The sequence below is a fragment of the Choloepus didactylus genome, chromosome 12 (assembly GCF_015220235.1).
Source record: "Choloepus didactylus isolate mChoDid1 chromosome 12, mChoDid1.pri, whole genome shotgun sequence".
NCBI classification, from domain to species: Eukaryota; Metazoa; Chordata; class Mammalia; order Pilosa; family Megalonychidae; genus Choloepus; species Choloepus didactylus.
The window spans coordinates 37,038,122-37,055,642 of record NC_051318.1 but is presented as its reverse complement, the minus strand read 5'-3'; the positions used below and the strand labels follow the sequence as shown (position 1 = coordinate 37,055,642).

The 17,521-nt window shown below is 36.1% G+C and overlaps 2 protein-coding genes across 10 annotated transcripts in view; one reads left to right on the top strand and one right to left on the bottom strand.

The window, feature by feature from the left end:
- UBAC2 (UBA domain containing 2) overlaps nucleotides 1–17,521 on the top strand; it is a 214,730-nt gene that overhangs the window by 100,860 nt on the left and 96,349 nt on the right. The gene's annotated exons all lie outside the window — the stretch shown is intronic.
- On the bottom strand, nucleotides 1,566–15,882 carry LOC119507466 (G-protein coupled receptor 183). 5 transcript variants are annotated; one of them, XM_037800635.1, is made up of 3 exons: nucleotides 15,743–15,824; nucleotides 12,369–12,524; nucleotides 1,566–3,190 (listed from the first exon to the last, which is right to left on the bottom strand). In XM_037800635.1, the coding sequence occupies exon 3, from the start codon at nucleotides 3,179–3,181 to the stop codon at nucleotides 2,087–2,089; it is 1,095 nt and encodes a 364-aa protein (XP_037656563.1). In that variant the 5' UTR covers nucleotides 3,182–3,190; nucleotides 12,369–12,524; nucleotides 15,743–15,824; the 3' UTR covers nucleotides 1,566–2,086. The 5 variants fall into 5 exon arrangements, with proteins under 5 accessions (XP_037656563.1, XP_037656566.1, XP_037656567.1 ...); XM_037800638.1 differs by lacking the exon at nucleotides 12,369–12,524 and adding an exon at nucleotides 4,727–4,775 and having other exon boundaries at nucleotides 15,743–15,798; XM_037800639.1 differs by having other exon boundaries at nucleotides 12,447–12,524; nucleotides 15,743–15,783.

Here is a 17,521-nt window from a genome sequence, read left to right as displayed (position 1 = left end):
TGGTGTCTCCATTAGGAATGATACCAATTTTGATCATGGAACATAAAGAAATGAAATGCTATATCAAAGGTCATACTTTGAATTTTCATTGGGCTTTATATCCTGGAAATATTTTCTTTTAAATTCTTATCTTACTCATTTTCTACTTTTATCCTGTAAGAAAATTGATCTTCTTAGTGGTTGATTCAACACCGTTTACTGAGTTCTTTTGGATTTGCATTACATTAATTTCACAAGGAGCCACCTGACCTGAAAGTCACTACAAAAATTGGAACTGGTCTTTGTAACACCTTGTGAAGACAGGTGAGACCATGCAGATGAAATCAGGATCCTACTCTCTTTCCTTCACTCTGTCTATAGACCATCCCAAATGAAGCAAAAGAAAGGGCAAAACACTAAATTTTATGCAAGGTGGCAATAAAAATGGAAACTATGATCTTTCATATAGCATTTCATTTCTTTATGTTCCATCAAATGTGTCTTATTTGGGAAGCATAACTGTATCTCTCCCCACCCCCAACCCTACCTCAGTCCCCTTTCTGGTAATCCAAACTGTTGAAATATAGAAACAAGATACTACCAACAATGAATGAAAAAGCAATGATTCCCTGAAGACCCGTGTGTGCCAGTTTGAAACTGTTATGGACCCCAGAAGAGCCATGATCTTTTAATCCAACCTTGTTGGGTGAAACCTTTCAACTGAGTGTTTCCATGGAGATATGATTCACCCAACTGTGGGTGAGGCCTTTGATTAAATTATTTCCATGGAGGTATGGACCCCACCCATTCAACATGGGTCTTGATTAGTTCGTTGGAATACTTAAGAGAGCTCAAGAGCCCACACAGACACTGACGCTTGGAGATGCTTGGTGATGTAGACAGAAGGACGTTTGGAGATGCTAAGCTAAGAGATGAAGCCCAGTTTGCGCTGAAGAAGCTAAGAGAAGACCTCCAGATACTTAGAGAGAAGTGACCTGGGAGAAAGAAGCAAGGACACACAGGAGCTGAGAGAGAGGAGTGAAGATAGAAGCCCAGAGACATTTTGGAGAAAGCTGTTTTGAAATACAGCCCGGGAGCAAAGGAACAGCAGACATCAGCCACGTGCCTTTGCAGCTGACAGCTGTGTTCCGGACGCCACTGGCCATTCTTTAGTGAAGGTATCCTCTTGTCGATGCCCTCATATGGACACCTTTATGGCCTTAGAACTGTAAATTTGTGACCTAATAAATCCCCTTTATAAAAGCCAAACCATTTCTGGTATTTTGCATAACGGCAGCTCTAGCAAACTGGAACACCATGGAAAACCAAGCATATGTGCAAATCCCTTAATCCCAAGAAGAAGTTGGCAAGTAGACCCTCCTCTCATTGTGCACCTTCATGTAAAGTCTTTGTCATATTCCTGAGCAGTGGATCCATAAATACTATACTGGCTGTTTGGGGAAGAGCTCAGTGCTTTCATTGCCTCAGTCACCACTATCATTTATAACATTACTTTTTGAATCTATCTATTGCTAATTATATTTTCCTTGAAATTTCTGCTGATAGTGGACAGTGAACATTGAGGGACATACTCATAATTTTGTAGCATCCTGCTATTTATTTCAAAAAACTACTTTGAAAAAAAATTTTTGACTCAAAACAAAACAAAACAAAAAACTGGTGTTTTGAGGTGATATAATCTAAGATAGAAAGAAACATGGATTCAAGATATGTATTCCAATATTAACATTTTTACATTGGCAATATACCGTTACATCAGTCTTTTTTCTTTTGCCAGATTTGGGCAGGATATGATTGTTTTTTCATTAACACAAAACTTTTGTTTTTACAATTGAGGATTATTAAGATAGCCTCTCTTTTGGCATATTATTTCATTTAAAAATTAGTACTTTGCTTTATGTTGTCCTCTTGAGCTGTAAAATTTTTATCAATTTACTTCTAAGTTGAAGGTAGGAAATTAGAGCATAATGAAAGTCTCTTTTTAAAAGGAATTCTAATGGGAAGTTGAACAATCTTTTTGTTTTATTAGTCTTGCAAAGATTTTCATGCAGTTTATTTTGCAATAAATCCAAGATTTAATTATTTTTTACTTTCCATTTAAAGACTTGGAATGTATCATCATTTGAGTTTCTGTCATTTCACGTGAGTTATCTTCAGGGGCTGACCTCACAGCACTAGAAATTGATACACTGACTTGACGTTTCAGCATCCTCATAACCTTTCTTTTGTACCCTTTACATGCAAAAAAATATATAAAAGGGTCCATGCAACAGTTGAAGTTCATCAGGCACACCGTAATGTGCAGTGAAATCTGGAATGAATGTCTTTCGGTACATTCCAGGAGATCAGGAAAACGAAGCTTCTTAATCATGTGTTGAATAATTGCAACATGATAAGGTGTGAAGCAGATAACAAACACAACAATTATAAAAATAATCGTGTTGAGAGCCTTTTTGTTTACTCCGGATTTCTCAGTCAGTGGATTTTGTTTGGCTGTTTTAAAGAGTTTGCAACAGATTTGGGAATAGCAGATGAGAATGACTATGAGTGGAAGGATATAGCCTATTAAACATGCACCAAGCAGAATCCAGGGAAGAGATCTCGTTTCCTCAAAGTTCGAATACTCCATGCATCTAGTCTTTCCACACTCTTCCTTTGACATAGGTTTTATGAGTAGTGGGAGTGTTTGAGCAAATACCAGAAACCAGACAAATATGCAGATACCTTTTGCATATTCAATTCTTTTCATCTTATTATATCGTAGAGGGTGCACCACAGCAAAGAACCGGTCAATACTGAGGCAGGTCATGAAGTTCACACCTGCATATGTGTTGATATAAAACAGAAGAGCAGTTATTCTACAAAAGGCATCACCGATTTTCCAGTCGAAGCCCAGTGCATAGTAGGCTATCCGTGTAGGCAAAGCTGTGGTAAAAAGTATATCAGAAATCACCAAATTTGTTGAATATAGTGTGGTAGAGTTGATTTTTTTTCTGTTTTGAAAAATGACAACCAAGGCTAACAAGTTTCCGAAAAGCCCGACGATGAAGACAATGCTGTAATGCAGAGGCATTAAAATCCTGGCGGTGTCTTGGTGGGCATAAAGATCACATTTGTTTCCTTGAGGTGTTGTAAAGGGTGTAGTACAATTGTTATCCATTTTTATATCCGTCAGTGGCATTCAAGGTCTCTAGAAAAAATAAAAAAGGGCACATTTAATTAAATCCATATTTAATTGAAAGCAATGTAAACTGCCTTTTATATAAGTAATCTTTTAAATGGCAAGATTTACATAATTTTTTAAAATCTGTGATATATAATATGGTTACATATATGGTAAAGGTTGGGAGAGTGAACAGAGTTTATTTTTAGGTTTTTATTCTCATAATTTGGTGGCTTTGGCAAAGGATATTGAACTGCCTAAATAGGGCAAAAATGGTTTTTTGTAACAAGAGGAGAGGCACTACTTTTTAGGTAGAAATTCCCCTTTCTTTTTCTGAATCATTTTCTGGTTAAGAAGAAAATCAGGTAAAACACCCCACATTTCAGAAGGGCCTAAAACTTTGCTTTTATGTTGCATTTCAGTTGAGATGTTTTTCCTTTTTTTTCTTTTTTTTTTTTTTTTTTAAGCCAAATGTATATCACTGCCAGGAAATGAAATCAGTCACACATTTATGTAGTGAAATATGAACCTACCACAGTGATCTGATTTGTGTTAACCTAAGAAGTATCAGAAGCAATCTTAAGCCTTGTTAGGAACTGAAAGTTAGGCTATCTTAAAAAAAAGAAAACAAGAAGAAGAAAAAGAAAGAAAGGAGAAAGAAAAGAACGTAAGCAACTTAGGGAAATGTTTAAATTAATTTTAAATTATATCACTCCTCAGGTACTTTGATGATGCATGCAGTATTCATGCCCACATTTGCACATAGTAGTAAACATTATGTGTGTGATATTTTGTGTACTGCATTATTCACTTAACACTTTCAAGGAGCAGTGTAATATTTGTCATATGTGTAGATTTTATGTAGACATAGAGTCTACAGTGTCCCAATGTGTTAATGCATAATTTGCTTAGCTACTCCCTTAAAGAACTTTTGGATTATTTACAACCTTTTTCTTCTTATAAATAATGTTAAGAAATTTCAAGTCCTAAATTGAAAAGTGGAAAACTTCTACAATCATGACATACATGACAATGTAATTTGAAAACACAGCAACAGATTCTGTTTGGTTATTTTTAAAAGAAAAATAATTTATCTGATAGGACTATCTCTGTGCAAATCTCATCTGAAAGTTACCAAAATTAAGGGAAAATTTCAGTATATCTAGTGATGATGCTACTGTATCCTAAAGGCAAAAGACTTTATCTCCACCCATTTCCAAAGCACTAGCTACAAATCTGCATGGTAACTATTAAGTGAAATTAGTCGTTGCTCACTTAGTTCTCAAAGCAGACTACAACAGTGTTGCTAGGAGGCATTGAGGATTATCAAAGAATTGCAGAGGATTATCAAAGGATTGCAGAGGTTAAGCATTAACGCAGTGTTAATTGTTAACATATGGAAATATAATGTAAAACAAAAGAGAAAATGGAAGTAAACATTTTATTATCCAAGTAAAAACAGGAAAGATGATAGGAAAAAGCAAAGAATGAGGACAGTAAATGTAAAATGCAAAATAAGAGAGTAGACATATATTACAACAAATTTAAATAGACTGAACTTACTGATTAAAAGTCGGAGACTAACTGGAGTTTCTAAAAATCCAACTATATGCTGTTTAGGAGAGATATAAGTCAGACAAATTAATTCAGAAAGATTGGGAAAAAAGTGATGGGAAAACACATACCAGCTAAATTCCAACTAGTAGAAAGCTGGAGGAGCAATATTAATATCAGAAAAAATGGAATTTGATGAAAATTCTAATAGGGATAAAGGGAGTCACAATAAAAGTTAAAAAGGAACAATCCACATAGAGCATAAAAATAATTATGAATTTATCAACACAGCCTCAGACTATACAACAGCAAAAATTGACAGAATTTAAAGGAGAAATTGGCAAACTCACAACCATAGTGGGAGATTTTAACATACTTCTATTAGAATATGCTGGATGAAAAATAATAATAATAAAGGCTTAGAAGATTAACCCAAGATGATTTAAAAGCTTTATCGGTTAGAGAGGTTTAAAATCCCGTAGTCAAAAGAATTTGTGCTGAAGGCACATGTGAATTATTTGCCAGAGTTGACCATGACATCCTCAAAGAAGTCTCAAAACTTTCAGAAAATCATTATTGTGGAGATCATATCCCATGACTACAGTGCAATTATTAAAAATCAATAATAAATAATAAATTAGAAATGAAAAATTATATTTCTAACAAATTCATAAGTTAAAGAAGAAATCGCAATGGAAATTTTGAAATGCTTAGAACTGCATGACAAAAGTGTAACACATCAAAATTGTGGAATGCAGTTAAAGAGTTAATTCTGAGATAAATGTAAAGACTTAAACACATTTAAAAAAAAAAAAGATGGAAAAGAGATAAATATTCAGCTCAAGAAGCTAGAAAAAAACTAGATTTGTCCAAAGAAAGTAAGTGAAAATGATAAAGATAATAGCAGAAATTAATGAAATAGAAAATAAAACAAAAAAAAATAGTAAATATGAAGTTTATATTTTGTGCAGAAAAAAGTGGTGTGATGTTTAAGGAGGAAATCATGGAAATTGCATTGTGGAAATAAAGTAGGAAAAAACTGCTGGTGAGTTTGGAAAGACTTCATATGAGAAAAAAGAACTTCTTTTATTAAATTTTTCTTATTTCTATGAAAATGTTTTTTTCTGAAAATTTCAACTAAGGCCCCCTAATGGAGCACATATGTAATTTATTTTGAAAAGTATTTCAAAGCAGCTTTATGGGAAATAGCTTTTAAAATAGATGGTGGGGGAAAAATATATACAGTGAAGTGTGATAATCCTCCATATGAGTAATTATTATTGTAGAGATTAAGAAAGTCAAACTAATAGTGAAAATCAGAGAAGAATGTGCCATTGCTTGCTAGTTTGTAAATGTCTGACTTCTTTGTTGAAAGAAATAATAGCATCCAGTAGCACCAGAAATGACAGAGTTTCCAGAACATTTTAAGGTCAAGAATGTTTTAACACAGTATTATTTATATGAAAAAAATTGTAAGCAAAGCAATTGTCCAACACTAGGGAATTGGTTAATATTTAAGCTACAGCCATACAGTGGAATACTATGCAACTAATGAAAATGACAATGTAAATGTCTATTTATTGACAGCGAATAATAAAGAAAGCAGATTAAACAACATACCACTTTGGGGGTGTGGTGGGGACCCCAACCCTACTTATTTATATTTACATATAGAAAGATGCCTGCATAGGGATATGTGCCAAAACATAATTTTATATCAGTAATTTTAATTTTTTGGTCTTATTTGTATATCGTATGTTTTTAACACTGAGCATGAATTGCCTGTGAAATGAATAAGCAGTTGAATACTTTCTTTTTAATTTGAGGAGAATTTTTTTTTGAAGTTTCAGCTCTTCTTGCAGAAGTCTTGCCATCTGATGTGCTTTTCAAAGTTAGCCCTTTAGTGCTCTTTATTAACTTTCGCTAGGTGCCTACCGTGTGTCAGAAGTTTTAAGTTACATCTCATGTAAACTTCACAGCAACCCTGCAAGTTAAGTATTGTGATCACTTGCTCACTTTCCAGGTAAGGAAACAGGAGTTTTAGAGAGGTTATAGGTTCTCCTGGATACTTCTCTCTGATGTCCTGGCTTCAAGTCTCATGCTCTGTCCAGTAAATTACAGGGGCAGCTATTTCATACTGGAATTTGTGGTTTCAGAGCGATATAGGCTTTAAGGGCCACCTTCACCTGTAAAGAAACTGCATAGTCACAGTGTGGCCAAATTGCTTCACAGCACGGGAATGATTCTTCCTTAACAATGGGATTCCCACTTCTAGGAGAGTGGGAATTTACTTGGAATTCTCTTTCCAAGTGGGAAGCCAGAACTTTTGGACACTGCACTGTAGAACCCTGAGGCGTAGATTATTGAGAGGCCTCTTACTGACCACCCTTTCCCTGGAGTCAGTCAAAGAAAGGCACTGTGGACATGTAAAAGGAATATGGGCGTGTAAATGGGATGGCTTAGAAATTGTCTTAGGTAAATGAGATTCAAGCTTGTTTTTTAAAAATGTGCATTTTGGATATTTAGTAAACTCTCAAAAGTTGTTTCCGCTAGTTAACAACTCTAGTATATCACTTCTTATATCTATCTTGTGCTATTAATGCTATCATTTTAGCCAATTTTGTGATCCTTTCCAAGTTGAAAGAAAAATCCTTTCATGTACTTGATTGTTGTTACTCTATTCTTATATCAACCAATCCCAATTTATTATAATCTTCCCTCAGAGATATCATTTTATACCTTCCTTTAATCATCTTATGGGATACTATTCTGCAACTTGAAATACTCCATTCTTTTTTCAGCAAATTTTTTTAATTATCTCCATCTGCTAGGTCCTGGGAATCAGAAATGATACCCTTTTTATACAGGGGAGTCTAGAACTGAATGTATAATGTTGTGAATGTTTTATTATCTGAATGAAGTATTATCTCAATATTCTTTGCTGTATTCCTTCTCATACATACCAGTATCTGCTGGCTCTTTGCATTACAGTGCTCCTTTATCAATCTTTGGATTGTAAATTCCTCTTTTAATCACTTTGCAGGTAAACCTTCATATTTATTCTTGATTTTAAGTGTTTCACATTTTAATTATTATTAGGCACAAGTTTCTGACATGTTGTTCAGGACAGACATACTGAGTTGAACTTGAAAGTACTATAGCTTGTTATTGTTAGCTTAGGGAAGCACAAAAACAAGTGTTCTACATTTTGTTTCCCTTAGAACACTGATATCTATAAAACTTATAATTTTGTCATAATACTTCCAAATGAAAAAGTATGCAAGATCCATAAGCTGTCCTTAATGCTCCAAACTCTAAGAGACGTGAATCAGGATGGTGACTTTACACAGAAAGCAGAGAGAGTAGCTGGGCTGTGTGAAGTCTACAGCCTTTTTCAGGTTCAGCCCGAGGAACCAGGCACCTTTGGCCTTCAGAACATCTTTTCCTCCTGAAAAGGAACTATCTGACAGCCACCATGCAAGCCATCTGTGCTGATTCTGTCATTTTTGTTGATAAACAAAGGAGACAATGCCAGTTTTGTCTGCCATGCAATATTCGATCCTTTTAACTTAACTGTTATCTTAATATGAGTAAAATAACAAGTTCTTCCTCAGCAAAATACCTTCCAAAGTATATCTACTTTGGTTTTTGGAAGTGGGTCTGAACACGTTTTTTTCTCTAGAAATTATTTCATTGCTGTTAGAGTTAAGAGTTGGTAACATTTCTTTAGATATTATCATCTCATTTTTGCATAACCGGACATGTTGACATGAACTGACAGGTTCTGCCTAGCCACAAAAAGGAAAAAAATAAAAGGCCCAAGAAAAACTAAATTATTAGTATTCAAGAAAATTGTCTGAGCTCTAATGTAATTTGTTCTCTGGAAATATTTACCCTGGATACCAACTTGGAGACATTTGTGATTTTTCACAAAATTTTCACAAATTGTACATTCTACAATCTTAATTTCCTTGCTTGGATAATTAATGTGTTTTGTTAGTTTTTATCGGGGGCAAAAACAAAACCAAAAAGCCTTTACTATATTCAAAGATTTAGCAAGTGCTAGAACACCAGCTTTTAGTTTTTGCTTTGATATTCCTGAAATGTCATCCTTAGCCTTCATATATATTCTTCTAATAATCGTCAGCCCCTTAAATGAAATGGGGTTAAACCTCTAAAAATTCTGTTTAAATTCAGGCTACAAAAATTGCTTGGATGGATCAAGTCATGCCAAAATGATCTTTAACAGGAGGTGACTTCTCTGTATAAGGTCAAAGTGTATTCAAGACACAGCTTGCTCAGTGAGGTGGTACTCTGACTTCAAGTGCCCACAGTGGCATGCAACAAAGAGAAGGTTCCAGGAACACTCTTCAGAAAACAAAAGAGGACTCACACAAATGTGGACATACATATGTGAACTATATTTGTATGTTGCGAAATAATAAGTGCTGTTTTATCAGATTCTCTCTCTCATTACTGTTGATACACTGTTCTCACTCTTCTTTCTTGTGGAAAGGTAAAATTGAAGAAAAGTTACTGGAATGGGGGAAGATAAAATCATTAGGAAAGGAGGGTTCGAGGAAAACAGGCTCAGGTGAATTGGGGTAACATGGGTATGGTGTTACTACAGAAATAAGGCAAGGATAGACGTGTCATGGCAGTCTCTGAGGCTGTTTCAGTTTTCTGGAAAACAAACATACTCCATGGAAGAAAGAAATTAATTATTTCTTCCTCCAGCTACTGGTTTTGTAGCTATTTGTCACTTATTTGAAAAAGCCTCCTTGTTCTTGAAGCTGGGCAAACAGGGCTCTTGGAGTTTAGCCCAATGTCACACACACCAGGTCGTAACACTTGATCAATGATTTTTCTTACCTTCTTTTTAGTTGACTAAATATGACATGTGCTGGTAACGTAGGTAAGGGGGAAACATTAATTCCTGATTGTGGAAAAGGAATCTGAAGCACAGACAGGCTGTGACCTCACAACTTCCCATCACTTCTTTGGTGAAGGCAGTTTGTCCATTCCGTTATGTGCTAATCAACTACAATCAACTGCTTTATTAGTTAGTTCAGACCTCAGTAACCTAGTTAAATAAATCTTTGTGCTCTATTGCATGACTTTTTTTCAGTCAGGTTTTAGACCTTAATTGATAGCTGTGTATATGCCCCTGATTCATTTTTTTGAAAGATGTAGGGTATATTGTCCAGAAAGGGTGATGCAATGGTGATTGCTTACACTTTCTGAGGATGGAAAAGTGAATGATCCTAAAAGGACCAGAGTAGAGTTGTCAGTGACCAGTCAGTCTGAGGGGACCTCCTGGGAGCTTGTTTGCTCTGGCTTGTGGAAGTGTGAAAAACTGAGGTGCAGCAGTGGGCAGCCTTACCAAGGACTCATGTGCTCTGTGACCCTGCTAGGGTGGTCTGGTCTGACCATTGCTCACTGGGTCTGCAGAGGGTCATTTGTAGGACAGTACAAGGAAGGAAAAGTTTGTCAAGACAGTGACGGTGTTCACCAGTCTGCTCATTCTTCTTTGTGCCTATGGTGTCCTGAACCCAGTGAGCACTCAGTGGGGATCGGCTTCTCCAAGTAGGTCCATAGCATTGGAAAGGACAAGAAGAGAAAGGTGCCTGATATTGTTAATTACCTGGTTAAACACCCACTTGCACGTCAGGGTTTTACATATTCCAGCTATTTTTCTTTTACCTGGCACTGATCATTTATTCCTTATGTGACTTTTGACAGCTTCAGGGCTAACTAGGGAGGTATGAAAGTTATCAAAAGGAGACAAAGGAGGCTGTAACCTGAAAGACTTGAATTACATGATGTAATGCTAAGGAACTATAAGAAAATTAAAGAATCTCATGCTATTACTCATGTCAGTGCATGGAGGACAAATACTTTATGTTTCCGTGTGACAGAATACTTAACTACATACTATAAAAACGGTCTTTATAATGAAGGTCTGTGTCTGTATAATATTTCTTCTTAGAGTCCAAAATGTTTCTAGAAATATGTTCCTTTTCTTCTTAAAGTTCAAGGGAGCTTTGTCATTGCCATTGTTGTTTGTCTATTTACTCATGGAAATTAGGCAGAAACATTAAATGACCTTATTTGCTGGATAAACAGAATTCCAGAGAAATTGTATCATTCGCCCAGATTTCTCCCACAGTACAGGTCCCCAAGTCAGAGATAACTAAAGTCTAGTCTCCGTGTCCTCTCTTACCACTACCTCCAGTCAGTGAGCTGTTAGAGCATCAGCCTTCTAACCCTCTTCTGTACCTGCCTCTCCTCTGCACCATGGATTTATGTCTGTCTGTCTGCCTGTGTGTCCACTGCTCTCACTGACCACTGCCTTCCTTCAGGGCATCTGCACTTCTCTCCAGACCTATTGCAGTAGCTCTCCCAGCGCCCTTCCAGTAGTGCCCCATTGATCCCTGGACAAACTGAAAACTCATCTTGATGTACAGTTTCCTTCATGATTGGGTCCCTACTTCTGTCTTCAGCTGGATATCTAGCCATATTCCTCTTATTATGCCCTGACTTCAGCAACACTGGATTACTTACAACCTTTCAAAAGTCCCATATTCTCTCACAACTCTGTGCCTTTGTAACACTCTTCTCTCTGTCTGACACCTCCTTTCCCCCATCCTTGTATCCACAGCTCCTGCTTTCCTTCAAGACATACTTCCAATTCACCTGTTTCTGGAAGCTCTCCATGATCTTCAATCTCTCCTGCTCCCTCTCCAACTTCCCCTAAAAAGGCAGAGTGGGGTGTCCTTCCTAGGGTATTATGCTCTGTAATAGCATCTGTATTGTTGATTATTTCTGTTTCCCCCTAGCCTGAAAAGGAAGTCCTGTGAGTGGAGACCATATGTTGTAAGTTTCTTGTATCTCCAGTTGACCCATGGTTGATGTTCAAAAAATACCCATTAGTTAAAGAATAACAAAATCCCAGCTTTCTTGAGCCTCAAAGTTTCCTAATTAGGCTACAGTAACTCCTGGATTAATAATAACCAACATTATTGAGCATGGACTATGTGCCTGGCACAGCCCTAGGCAGTCTACATTATTTACTCATTGAGTTATCACAAAACTTTCAAAAATCCACTAACTGATGGGGAAACTGAGGCACTGAGTACTTAAGTAACTTGCCTAAAGACACAGCTGTTAGAGTCAGGATTTAAATCCAGGCAGTTTGGCTCCAGAAATCATATTCAGTATCATAGGATGTATTTTATCTCTAGTTCTTATTTCCAGCATGATTTTATATTATCAGTGGAAAACAAGTAAAATAGGAAGACATCCCCAAATTTTAATATATACCAACTCATACCTGTCTGAATGAGGGGGTGGGGGAGAAAAGGAGGGGATAGGGGGCTCAGGGAAGAAGGGAGAGAGCGAGAAGGAGGAAGGAGGATGGACTAGAGGGGGAAGAGGACAAGATAGAATTTGATTTAAATAAAGGAATTCATTAATTAATATGTAACATATTTTAAAGTAAGTAAAGGTTTTATAAATGAATTTAGACTTTATTTCCTAGCAGTATTTTAATAGTAAAACAATTTGGAATTTCTATTGAAAGAAGATGGTGAATACCTAATGTAGCTTTTATCCTATTAATTTACTTGTGAACTGTTTTAAAGGCACTTACAGGTATTTGCAGGTATCTAAAAAAGTATTTTTATTCTTCTCTCTTGGACTTCCAAGACACCACAGGAATCATTGTTACCTTTACAGTTTTCAGAGGATTTTCACGTTTGTTATCTCATCTTATATTGATGTCCATATATCTTTGGAAGCTGATAAACTGTACAAAACAAGAGGATACTGCAGTCCTTGGCACACACAATACTCTAGGGCCTTTAAACAGCCCCAGCAGGCCCTTAACCATTGCAGACAGAGAAGTTATCACTTGTGAACTCTTTTATTAGGTTATAAGCTCCTTTTTTAAAACGTAAATTTCTTAAGGATGATGACTGTCTCATACAACATTTTATCCCATGGAGGAACTGTTTCAGAAACTTCCCACAATACAGGTATCTAATAAATGCCCATGGAATGAATAAATGAACATAATTCATGTTGTTAATATTTATTCCATTAAATGACTGATCATGTTAAGAATAAGCACCAGGAAACCAGGTGAAAGTAGTTTGTAAAAGGCATTTTCGCCATAGCCACCTGTGTAATACATGCACAGTGAGTGAGAATGCCTTATGGAGTGGTGTGCCCTTTGCAGTGTCATATCAAAAAAGTACAGTTAACCCCAAGAGAGAAAGTGTGCATAGAAATAGCAGCAAACATATAGTCTAAACAGTTAGCACTACAAATATAGATAGATAGGTGCTTGCATGATATACTTCTAAGGTACGACACTAGTCCAGAGAGTTGACAGCAGAATGGTATATGGGAAAAAATCTACCTATTGCATGCTAGGGATTATAATTAATAGGAATACCTTACTAGTACTACACAAATACTAGGGACAAATAATTAAGGGCTGAAAAGAGCTACGAGGTGTTTTGGTTCATGAGAATTGTTTAAAATGGAGAGTGATGAGGATTGTACAACTAAGTGATGATAATGTGAGATATGGATGGATTATCGTGGACATAACATATGCCATGTGAATTTAGGAACCCCATACTTTATAAGTCAAGCCCTTGATCTTGAGGCTTGCTCAGGTGAAACTTATGTGTTGTAAAGGGGAGACTAAGCCCACCTATAGCTATGCCTAGGAGTCACCTCCCGAGAAACTCTTCTGTTGCTCAAATGTGGACTTTCTCTCTCTAAGCCGAGCTCTGCAAATAAATTCATCACCCTCCCTCCGACGTGGACAGGACCCCCAAGTGAGTGAGTCTTCCTGGCAACATGGGACACAGACTCTGGGAATGAGCCTGACCCTGACATCAAGGGGTTGAGAATGCCTTTTTTACCAAAACGGGGGGAAAAGGGCAACAAAATGAGGTTTCAGTGGCTAAGAGAATTCAAATAGAGTCAAGAGCTGTCCTGGGGGTTACTGCCATGCAAGCTCCATCTAGATATGCCAAATGTCCACAGTATGATAAGTCCAAGTCAATAGTAGTCCTGAAAACCGTAAAGAATACCCAGATCCCGATCAGAGACTCTATAAAAATTTCACTCACTAAGTTTATTCTTCAGAAACTTAAATCCTCCAGAGAGCTCCTATGCCAGCTAAGTCCCAAAACCCCGAGGCAGTAGCCTCTTCAAGAACATCAACTAGATGTGCCCCTTTGCTCATAAAGTTGACACACCTTTTCAATAGGAACAGATTAGGGTCGTCACTGCCTAGACTTCCCTGAAGATTGGGAATGTGATTAAACTAGAGGAAGGGGTAGCAACAGACAAGATGGAATTTAACAAAGGATTATGAATACTGAATCTCTATATAATTTTCTTCTTGGTCGCTAGGGTATTAGAAATAGCTAGAAGGAAAGAATTGAAATGGTGGAACTGTAACCCATAGCATCCTTTGAAATTTTATCTATAGCTACTTGTTAAATTGTAATTTGAGAGTTATCACCTTTTTGTATATATATTATATTTCGCAATAAGGAAATAACTGAAACTATGGTACTGAACTCATAACATTTTTTAAAATTTCCTATATAACTACTCATTAAATCATACTTTGAAAGATATTACCTTTTTGTATATGTTATATTTCACAATAAGGAAATAATTGAAACTGTGGAACTGTAACTCAAAACATTCTTTGAAATTTGCTATTTGTTAAATTGCACCTGGAAAGTTATCAGTTCTATGTATATGTTATATTCCACAATTTTTAAAACTATGAAAAAAGAAAAAAGAAAAAAATGGTAGGGAGAGGAAACTTTGCTTTTTGGATCCATCCTTTGGTAGTTGATGGGTGGGGGTGAGGCAATAATGATAGCACGTACTACGAGAGGCAGTGTTAGAGGCACTTGGCATATCATTACTCCATACTGTTTTACAGTGAAGAAGCTGAAGCCAGAGAGGCCACACATAAAGGAGTCCATGCTCTTAGCCACTATACTATATTGTCACTTAGACACACACACACACAGCCAACCCTACTTTAAGGGAAGTCGCCTCACAGCTTATGGTTTTGCCAAGAGTTTCTCTTACCTCCATTCCCAACCTAGACATAAATATCAGCAAATCGCTGCATTTAATTCATTGTCTTATGATAGATATTTTTTAGGCACATAGAAGTTTTAGAGTAAGATTTGGAAAAACAACATGTTTAAAGAAATACCTTACTAATCATCAAATAGAGAAAAAACCAACAACAGAGATAATACTTTTTCACTTATCAATTTGAAATTTATATTTAGAATTAAAATACCCATGTTGGCTAAGAGGCTGTGAAGCCCAGACTTCTGCCTTGCTGGTGGGTATGTACACCATACAATATTTTTTGTGAACCAAAAAATTTTGATTTATGTCTATAGCTTTAAAAAATATTTATAACAATTACCCCAGGATTCAGCCATTGGGATTCTATCCCGAGAAATAATCTCAGGTTTAGAAAAGACTTTTATACTTGGTCAAACAATAAAACGTAGCAACTCTGTTTTTTATACATTGTGCTGAATAATTTGTTGTTATATTGTCATATATGAAGTGTAGGAATATTCCCTTTTAGGGTAACTTTGTTCCTGTCTCTTAAAAAAGCAAGCCCTATGTATTAACTTAATAAAGTATCCTTAAATATTGTCATCATTTGCTGATTTATACATCACTCTGCTTTGTGTATGTGGGTTCACATAGAAGTACAAAGTAACCCCTGTTTTTTAGGAAAGGTATTTCTGGCATAGCCCTCTAGGCTTGCTCTTAGCTTAGATTAGAACTGCCAGTCACCAAAGTCTCTAAACTATATTAATGCCATAATTTTTATTAGAAATATGTCTGGCTTTGCTATTGAATAGATTCTTAACCTTATTCATTAAAACTGAGATTTCCAAAGGTTTTCTTAGCTCAGCAGAATTTATTGAAAAAAGCAAAATTTCCAGTACTTACTTGTCAGTGACTTGTTTGGTCGTCCGTGGAGCAGCAGTCAGTACTTGCCTAAACTGATGTAGGTTAACCCTGGCATGTTGTTTTAAAAGAGATCATGCAGACATCCTTTTATGGTGGTGGTTTTTTTTTTTCTATCATCCTGTGACTGAGCGTAGTAGTGATTAGTGAGCCACATATATACGCGTGTACTTTTTTTCTAAATGGGAAGTGAAATTTTTCTGTTATTTTTTTGAATAGTTATCAGAAAAATCCCTTGAAATTTATAAATTGTTTATACCTATGGAACTTTATAAAATTTTCTATGAAGGTTTAAGTGTCAAAAAAAAAATTCTTTGAAAGAGACCAAAGCGATTACCCTTAACAACAACAAAAGAATCATAATTACTGATGTTTTGATTTTATATTCCATGTAAAATTATGGGTTTTTAAATGTCTTAAGGAAAAATGGCAAACTTTGACAATTCTGCCTACCTGGAAACTTGGTATCAGCAAGTAGTATACCCAGTCTATATCTGTTACCAGCTTATAAGCAAGAAACAAAAGGTTTATGAGGTAAGGTGGGAGAAAGACACTATTTCAGCATGTGGGCAGGATGACAAGAGGCCAACTGACCGAATCAAGGACTGCATGGACATGAGAATGACTAGGGAAGAGGTAAGGGGGGCACTTTGATCTGAAATTCAGCCTTTTGTATTCAGGATGGAAGAGACCTAAACTGTTCTCCTTTAAATTGTAGTTGACTCTGTTTAAACAAAAAATGTAATGTGGCTGTCAAAATACAGTTTATTTATAGGCTAAATTAGTAGGAATATAGTCCCCAGAACCAGAGAGGTGATTATTTACACTGTACTGGGGACTGATCCAGCCATGTGCAGTCAATTCTGGGTGCTGCATTTTGAAAGGACATAGATGACTCAGAATGTTCCTGTGGTGATGAGGCCTCTACATAGGAGGTTTTATGACAAATGGTTGACCTAACTGAGAATGGTTACAGAGAATGATTGGCAGGGATGTGATAATTATCTTCATGTATTTGGAAGCTATCTCAGAGAAAAGATTTTAGACTATGTGTGTCAATCTTCTGCAACTCCAGAGAGTCGGAGGAGGACCAATAAGAGGAAGTTACTGGAGACAGCTTTCAGTTCAAAATATGAAAGTACTTCATGAAAGTCTGGGTCATGAAAAATAGAATATGCTGTATTTTATTTAGATGCTTGCATAAACTGGATGACTATTTTCAGGGATGATGTAGAAAGAATCGAATCTTTCGGTAGAAATTTGTAACTATATGACTTCACAGGCCCTTCACCCCCAAGACTGTGTGAAAATGGCCTTCATGGCCTCTCAGTGGTGTTATTCCATTTAGACACTTATTAGAGTTTTCTTAGCTCTAAAATGCTGAGGATCTGTAGGGGAACATTGTCAAGTAGAAGAAAGGGCAACAAATCATCTGAATTTCTTTTTAGGCTCGATGTTTATAACATGATTGTAGACTAAGTGATCTCCAAGATAATTCCTAGCACAAAAATATTATGAGGAGACAACACAGAAACTTTATTATTTGGTAGATAAACATGGTATACGATTCTAGAACTAGTTCATTTAAAACTTGAATTGAAGAATACTTGAGGAAGACACTGAGAAATTTTTCAGTTTGTTGAACGGCCATCCTGGTAAAGTTATTTGGTTTTTTAAATTTTAAAATGGCCACTATTAGGTAAAACATAAGTATACAATGAAGGACTAAACTAGTTAAGTAAATATTCTAGCAAACTGGAT

What these genes read in the sequence shown, in the direction of transcription:
- LOC119507466 (XM_037800637.1), bottom strand. Translation starts at nt 3,181, where the DNA reads ATGCCACTGACGGATATAAAAATGGATAACAATTGTACTACACCCTTT.